This window comes from Rattus norvegicus, chromosome 8, assembly GCF_021556685.1.
Source record: "Rattus norvegicus strain SHRSP/BbbUtx chromosome 8, alternate assembly SHRSP_T2T, whole genome shotgun sequence".
Taxonomy (NCBI): Eukaryota; Metazoa; Chordata; class Mammalia; order Rodentia; family Muridae; genus Rattus; species Rattus norvegicus.
This window is the reverse complement of record NC_141541.1, coordinates 118582005-118590269: the sequence shown is the minus strand read 5'-3', so window position 1 is coordinate 118590269 and position 8265 is coordinate 118582005. Positions and strand designations below refer to the sequence as shown.

Sequence of the window (8265 nt, the reverse complement as noted above, 5' to 3'; positions counted from 1 at the left end):
CCTGACATTCTCTCTTTGTCTGACCCCTGTCCCAGACTAAGTGGGGGGAAAGCCCAGTGGGTGAGGAGCAGTTATAGCCACCCCACCTCACCAAGTGGACAGGGAGAGAAACTGAGGAGCTAAGCGGAACTCTCCTCCACTCTACCCCATGCCCAACAGGCCTCTGACAGTTTGAACCTGGTGCTGGGATTCACGGGAATCATCCCTCATCGTCCTACAAGGAGAGGCATGCCAGGATGGCTTGGGCAAGGAATATTGAGGGGGCGGAGGGATCACAGAAGGCCCTATCATGGACACAGAGGACCCTGACTAGGCATACGCAGCTGGCTGACCTTCAGGGTCCCGTCCATGGGCTTCTCTCAAGACATACCAAAACCGCTCTGTATGCAAGGCAGTGGAAACCCAGAGGGGCTGAGGCCACTCGAGGTCATTCAGAGCATCAGCAGCTGCAGCCTGTGCGAAGTGTGTCAGTTCTGCTGGGTCCTTTGTGTACCTGTATCTCTCCAGGCTGGAAGCAGGACTAGAGGGTCATAGTACTCTATGGAGTTATGGGAACAATATTCTTCAGGGTTCCGGGTCCTGGCCAGAAGGCAGTCAAGACCAGGGAGAGTCCAATTCACACTCAAGTCTCACAGAAGGAGCATGCAGCTCTCCATCTAGGGGTCTGGGAGAGAGGTCTGACAGCCCCAGCTTTAGCCTGGATAGCCCATCCTAACCTTCCCGCCGCCCCTTCATACACCCCTCTGCTTTCCACGGGAGCCACCCCAAAACTTTAGAGGCTCCTTCAGGGGTTATAAGCACACATCACATTGTGTGTTCCCACTTCCCACTAGAGCAGGCTCAGACAGGAGGAGACATGGGAAAAAAGAAGTGTTTAATCTCTGCCAGTCCCTGCTGGCTGAGCGCCTCACCCACAAGCAGCACTCAGGAGGAGGGGAAGGAAGGAGAGAGACATGGCAGTGTCACAGAGTGCCCAGAAGGATGAGGAGCAGAAGGAAACCCAGAAGCAAGGTCCTGGATGGCGCCGGAAGGGCCAGGGGCTCCCCACTAAGGCGGTCCCAGATCCACAGCTGGTAGTGAGAGACCTGGAGAAAGATGGGCGGGGCCTCACTCTTCTTGCAGCCCGGGCCCCAGCTCATCACTCCTACCAGGTACCACATGCCGTCTGAAGAGCAGACCAGGGGCTCACCAGACCTCTCCTGTAAGGAGGGAAGAAGTTAAAAAGGTCAGGGAGGTGAAGCCACGTCTGAGGGGGCCGTGACCCGACTCAGGGACCCCACCCAGGATGTTCCCACCAGGTTATCTCCATACCCCCCCAGAATGAACGAACTGATACTTCCTCCCCATAGGACACTCCGTCCTCAATCCACACCCAATTCCCTCCCAGTCTCATCCCCGTCCTCACCTCCATCCTCTCCCACCCCTACCCCTGCTTACTTTCTCACCCTCTCTCCCTCTCTCCCCTCTCTGTCGCTCTCGGCTCTGCCTCCTGCACCCCTCCACCCCTTGGGATAAGTGAGCAAGGGACAGTGGTCCTCACATAGCAGAACTTTTCCCTGTCGTTGTCCAAGGCACAGATCATCTGAGGGCTGATGATCCGAACCAGAGAGTGGATCCTGGAGAACTTGTGGTAGTAATGCTCACACTCCCTGCTGTTCAGGATAGAGACTTCCTTCTCCTGGAGGGTTTGGAACTGGGGCCATAGGCCTGTGGGACATGTCCCCAGTCAGGTTTAGCCATTGGCTAGTCCACAGCCACCGTCTCTGTCTCTTTTGCATAGCAGAGAGGTCTCCATATCTGGGCTATTTTCCCCTCTGGCCAGCAGGCCCCAAGGTTGTCCCCATGGAGGTGCTGTAACATAGTCCACACCTATTGACCTCTTGGCTCTGCTAGTCCTCTTCCAAGTGCAGCCAGCACTCTCAGGCCTAAGTCTTTCTTTTTAAAGCCATTCCTGGGGCCTCTTTCTCACAGTTTCTCCAGGCCCACCCCACAACTCTACCCTAACCCCCACCCCATCCCACCCCTACATCAGCACTCTTCCATTCCACCCAAAATGTGCCTGAGCTCCTGGAGACAGGAAACTTCTGATCACTCCCAGATAGGCCACAGAATGGCGGTTTAGAGGAGGAAATCGGATCCTAAGGACACAGAGAAGGGTGTGTCTCTTGTGCATTAGTGGCTTCCTAAAGGGAAGAGATATTCCCAGCACCCATCAGAAAAAAAATGATCCCTTGACTGGCCATGAGAGGATGTGCCTGTCTTGAGAGCCTTGCTCCTATAGTGGAATGACAAGGGATGGGGGCGGGGCACTGGAATGACGAGGGATCTGGGACCTTTTGAGACTCTTGGCTTTCCAAACATAACCCGCATCCATTCTGGCAACGTCTTGCGGACAGGAGAACCCGCCCTCTTGTACTCTCTACCTGCCAATGTCCTGCGGTCGTGTGTAGGTGACAAGCTATCGTTCGGAGACCTCCCTGCTCTCAAGAAAGTTTTGTTTACATAAGCTTTCGTGATCCTGAGACTTCAATGGTTCCCAGAGGCCTAACTTGACCCTAGTATGTTCTCTGACAAGACCCTCGAGGAGGAGGAGACTTGAGAGATGAGAAGAAGAAAGTTCCTGGGTCAGTCAGCCCCTTAAAAATGATGATCCAGAAAGGTTCATCCAAGGCGCACCCCAGCCACCCCCAAGTCGGCTCTCCCCACCATGCACCCTAACGATGGGGGGTGGGGCTCTGACTCACCGTTAGCCTTGGGGTATCCCCAGCCTGTCACAGTGCAGAGAGAGCCGTCCTCCACCACATACTCCAGGCCAGGCAGGCAGACAGGCCACACGTATTTGCTGTACTTGAGCCCCCATTTGAGCTTGAGGAGACCAATGTCATGGATCCGGCCAACCCAAGACCAGTACCGCTTGGATTGGTAGCCGCTGTTTATGATGACCTGGTTTACTGGCACATCTGAACTGGTTTCTGTGGTCTGGTTAATCCATGGGCTCCCCACCCTCACGGTATAGTTAACACGGTTCCTATGGGAATGGGATAGGGGCGTATTCCATCACCTCATGCTCCAATCCTGCCCTTCATACCACTGTGGCCCTGTAAGCAAATCCAGGCAGGCCACCTCCTGCTTCAAACTCCCCTCCTCCCAGAGCCTGTTCCTCATGACAGAGTCCTGCACACAACGGGTGGTCCCCTTGTGTGTGGAGGGGAAAAATGGAGATTCAGAGAAATGCCATGGCCTGCTCAGAGATGTGCATGTAGGAAGTGGTCTTGTGATATGGTCTCTGTTTCCTCAAGTCAGAACCTGAGTTTTTCTCCTACGTTTCACCTTGATGGGTAACGGAGTCCCTGTGTAGTGACCATGGCCTGAATCTTAAGCCGCCTTCTATGGGAACATGCTCTCACTGGTCAGTCCTCATGGGAAACACAGATAGATGCTGCTCTCAGGAACTTGCAGGCCCCAGAACATTGGCACACCCACCCCTTGGTCTCTACACAAAGTATGCCTGTCTTCCCATCTCTAGTCCACCTGAGAGGTTCTAAGTCAGGGCCTCTCTCAGAAGAGAAGAGAGGGTAATTGGAATGAAAGACCTAGGGCCTTCTGAGCCTCTGAGCCTCACCTACAGCACAGGACTGAAGGGGAGGTCAAAGGGCAAAGGGCAGGTACAGGCCAAAGGCCAAGCCCCAGGAAAGAATCTGTGAGACCCAACCCTGCCTTGCTCAGGGTGAGGGTGAGGCTGGGCCTGGCTCTGTAGGCTCCACACAGGACACGATTGCTACTTGATGGGTCACCTGGGAGAGTGACTAAGAGTCTGGCATTCCAAATGTCTTTCCACCCACCCACCTGGGCCCCAACTCACTGGCTCAAGCAGTGGGCCACAGCCAACACCCACTGGGAGGCAATAAGGATGCCGGCACAGACATGTGAGCCATTAGTCTGCACGCTGACCATCCATGGCCACCGCCGGGTCATGGCTTCTGGGTCCCTGAGAGTAGGGTCTGGCTCCTGGGAGGAGCCGCACACTGAAGAGAAAGAAAAGAGTTTGAAGAAGGACAAGTTCACCCTGCCACATCTCGTGGCTCTGTCCGCATTTCCCTCAGCCTCTCCAGCCTTTCCCCTGTAGCTATCCAACCTTTTCTACGTTTCGCTATATCACAGAGCCCACACACGGATGAACTTCTGCAGCTCCAGAAAAGCCCCAGCACCATCCAGATGCTATTTCCTTGTTCCTACAGTGTGGGCTCCAGAGCACTCTAATAGCAAGCTTCAGCCAGACCATCACAAATGCATCTGTACTTCTGCCTGTTTGCAGACTGCTCCTTGCTCCTTTTAGTTGACCCAGGGTGGATCCTGGCCCCTTCTCTGGGAATCCCCTCTTGTGATTCACGGAGACAGATGACCCAACAGTAAAGCGGGCTGCATGAGGGAGCAGGCACACCCCGAAGAGGAAATGTAACAAAAGCCACGGAAGCTCGCCCGGCCTCTTGGGGACTGACTCGGGATAGCCAGCATAAGCAGATTCACACACCCGTCTGTCAAAAGCTGGGTATTTGTGACATCAAATGCTGGTGAGAACTCTAGGTCATGACGTACCCTCCTGCGGAGGGGAGTGCCAACTGCTAAAGGGCACTATGAGAAAAGTTGTGAAAACTCAAGAAGGGGGCCAGAGAGATGGTTGGGTTATTAAGAGCACTGGCTCCGCGGGGTGGGGGGTATCAGAGACCACCTTTCAGCCCAGAACTTGGGAGGCAGAGGCAGGTAGATCTCTGAGTTTGAAGCCAGCCTGGTCTACAGAGTGAGTTCCAGGATAGGCATGGCTACACTGAGAAACCCTGTTTTGTGGGAAAAAATAAATAAATAAAAGAAACAGTAGCTGCTTTTCCCTAAGCATAAGAGGAGCTGTTCCCAGCATACACGTGGAGGCTCCCAACCATCCATAACTCCGATTTGGAGATATGGTGCCCCCTTCTGGCTTCCATAGGTGCCAGGCACATAGGTAGGGCAGACACGTGCATGCAGGCAATGTACTATACACATAAAAATAAAGGAAATTGAAGTTAACCCTATCTAGCTTCCCAGTTATTCCCACTTAAGTATGTCTTAACCAAATCAGTGCATTGTGCAACCAAGTCAATGGGCCACGGCTAGTATATATATATATATGTAATATATATATACACACATATATATGTATATATATATGTGTGTATATATGTATATATATGTATATATATATGTATATATGTATTATGTGTTCATTTGTAGTGCTGGGATGGGATTCAGGGCCTGGTGTTATTTATGTGTTATATTTTACCATTCCCGTGTGGATGGGCAGACACACACTCCTGTGCGCGTGTGGAGGCCAGAGTTCCTGTGTGTGTGTGGAGGCCAGAGGAGGATTTGCAGAGTCCCTGTTACTCTGTTACTCTCTTGATACACTTCTCTCACTGAACCCTAAGATAGATTGGCAGCTTCCTCAGTAGGGTGCTGAGGTCCCAGCAATCTCCTGTCTCTGCTCCCCATTCTTCTCTCCCTACCCCTAAAGTGCTGGGGTTACTGGAGCATGAGAACACACACCCATTCAGCTTTTTACATAGGTCCTGGGGTTTTAACTCAGGTCTTCCTGTTTGCACGGTAAGAGCTCTCTTACCCACTGAGTGATTAGCTCCCCAGCCCACCACAGCATTTTAAAATGATACTCGGCTAAGGGACTATCAGCACGCACCACGCACGGTACCATGATGTCTCCTGCTAGACTTTTTGAGTCAATTAAAGTGACTGCATCGAATCCTAGGATAACAACAGTCTCTTATGTGGGTCTTAACCACAGACCATTGTTTACAAGAAAGTATCCTGGTACACTGGTGAGGTTTAATTGCCACCTGGACACAGCACAGAGAGGTCTGAAAGAAAAGCCTACATTGATAAATTGTCTAAATGAGATTGGCTGTGGGGTGAGGGGTAAGGGGTGAAGGCTGTCTTGATTATCAGTTGATGCTGGATGGCACAGCCCTCGGTGGTGTGGCACCATCTCCAGGAGGGGACGGGCTATGTAAGAAAACTAGCTAAGCATGATCCTGTGAGAGTGAGAGTGCCATCGAGCAGCCTTCCTCCATGGTTTCTACCTTGGGTTCTTGCCCTGGTTGCCCTCCCTGATGGACTGGGACCTGGGAACGTAAGCCAAATAAATAAAAGTCCCCACCCCCGAGTGGCTTTATCACACCAACAGCAAGGACATTAAAACACCAGGTGGGCTCTGAAACCCCACAAGAAGTTATGCTGTGGACTCTGGGATGGGAACCTGAGACAAGGGGCAGGCCAGGTCAAAGGACGGCCCGTAGCTGCCAGCGGCCAGCTCTGGGTACGGGGACACCACCTCTGCATTCCCAGCACTAGTTTTGATGGTCCTCAGCCTGCCTCCTATTTACCTCACCACGATGCAAGGCCTGCAAGCAAAAGCAGGCCCAAGGCCTGGCCCAACCTTCTTCAGAGCTCAATAAACACTAGTACAGGGACGTTCCCGACTCCTCCTCGTCCTCTGGGTACTTGGTCCCTCGACCCTTTGACCTCGGAGACCAAAAAAATCTAAGAACTCTCTGACCTCTCCTGCTCAGTACTTACAGGGGAGGTTGCCCGGTTTTGTCTTAGAAACGGACTCAGTAATCCCCACAGTGCTCAGGGCCCCCATCCCTTTCGGTGGAGTCGTGGTCTGTGAAGTGTCTGAAGTCTGGTCCTGCCGAGGAAGGCGAAGCCTGCCTGAGGGACAGATGCCACTGGAGGCACAGGAGGCTCTGGGGCCGGTCGGGACTGCGGTGGACAGCGTCGCCGGGGATTCTCCTGCGGCCAAGCAGCCTGTGGAAGGTCACGAGCGGGTCAGAGGCGGCCACGGGTGGGCGTACTAGGGAGGGCGCTGGGGGCGGACGGGCTCACCTGCTGGCCGCCGAGGCAGGAGCAGCAGCAGCAGCAGCAACAGAAGGAGAAGGGCTCGGGCGCGGGTGCGGGTGCGGGAGGCCCCAGGCACACCGGGACCCTGAGGGCCCTGCCCACGGACCCCGGCCCCGCACCAGGGCTCCATTGCGCCGCTAGGTTCCTCCACAATGGCGCCCTCCATCGGGCGCCTCATGGCGCTCTGGTGCCCAGCCTGCGTGGCGCCCCCTGGATGGCATGCGCTGGTACGCTCCCGCCAAAGGCGCGAAAGGAGTGTCTGGCTTGTGTCTTTCCTCAGACTGGTGGGCCCTTTGCCTCACCTCAGCTAATTTCTAAGCTTCTGTGCTATCTCCACCAGCAGCCACAGCAGCGAGAGGAAGGCCAACCCCGACGTCTCAGTACCCCTACTCCGCTCTGCCAGCATCCATACCGTCCTCCTTGAATACTAACAGCTCAGGCCATCGTCCCAGGGCACTGATGAAGCAAAGTAGTGTGCTCATTAGGGTCTCACTATGTCACCCAGGCTGGTCTCGAACTCACAGCAATTCTGTCTTGGTCTCCTAAGTATGGGCCACCGAGCTTGGCTTTAATGACGATTTTGAAAGGGTGCAACATTTGAAGCACTGTGCTCTCTAGATCTACTTACTAAGACCAGAGAGCCATAAGGGAGAAGCTATGGTATCCATTGGTTAACAGTGAGAGCTGAAGGTCACTGTGTTTGGGCTTCTGAGGAACATGAGAATGGTTCAGCAACATAGGTCCTACATTTAAAAAGTAATGCAGTAATGAAGCCTTGGTGCAAGGATACGGGAAATTTTTAGCCAGATAGAAAAAGTGACATTCTCACTTCTTATCAAGGCCTAGGTTCTTGGGAGAAACACCTTAGCAGACAATTTAGTGCTCCTATCCTGGAAAAAAGCAAACAGAGCTGCCACATTTCTGCACCTCCACGGGGGGGGGGAAGGGAAACTGTTGCTCTTAGCCAACAGACCTAAGGTCATTAACAGAGGTCACTGAATCACACCAAGAGCCCAGGACGCAGTCACTTTTCGATCTCCAAGCAGGGACCTACATCACCCACTCCTGCCAGAGACAGAGGAGGAACTGGCTGGGATCTGGAGACCCCTCAGGTGAAAGTCAGGGGTTGGCAGAGACAGGAAGGCATCAGAACACAGCTGGTAGAGTCAAGTCTCTCATCTGACCTTGGGAAGGCTGCTAGAAAGAAGATGGTTTTTATAGGAGGGCCTGAGGAAAGACACGGGGAAGGGGCCTTGGGAATATGGGAGCTGCTGAACTGCTAGGTTTACAGAGCAGTGACTTCAAAGTCTCAGTCAG

The 8265-nt window shown here is 53.4% G+C and overlaps 1 protein-coding gene across 2 annotated transcripts; it reads right to left on the bottom strand.

The window, feature by feature from the left end:
* Positions 1 to 853: 853 nt before the first annotated feature.
* Prss50 (serine protease 50) lies at positions 854 to 7137 on the bottom strand. Of its 2 annotated transcripts, NM_001447029.1 has the most exon segments (6): positions 854 to 1199; positions 1541 to 1707; positions 2745 to 3028; positions 3863 to 4025; positions 6625 to 6855; positions 6934 to 7102. In NM_001447029.1, coding segments are annotated over 6 exon segments (1227 nt in total). In that variant the 5' UTR covers positions 7079 to 7102; the 3' UTR covers positions 854 to 962.
* Positions 7138 to 8265: the final 1128 nt, after the last annotated feature.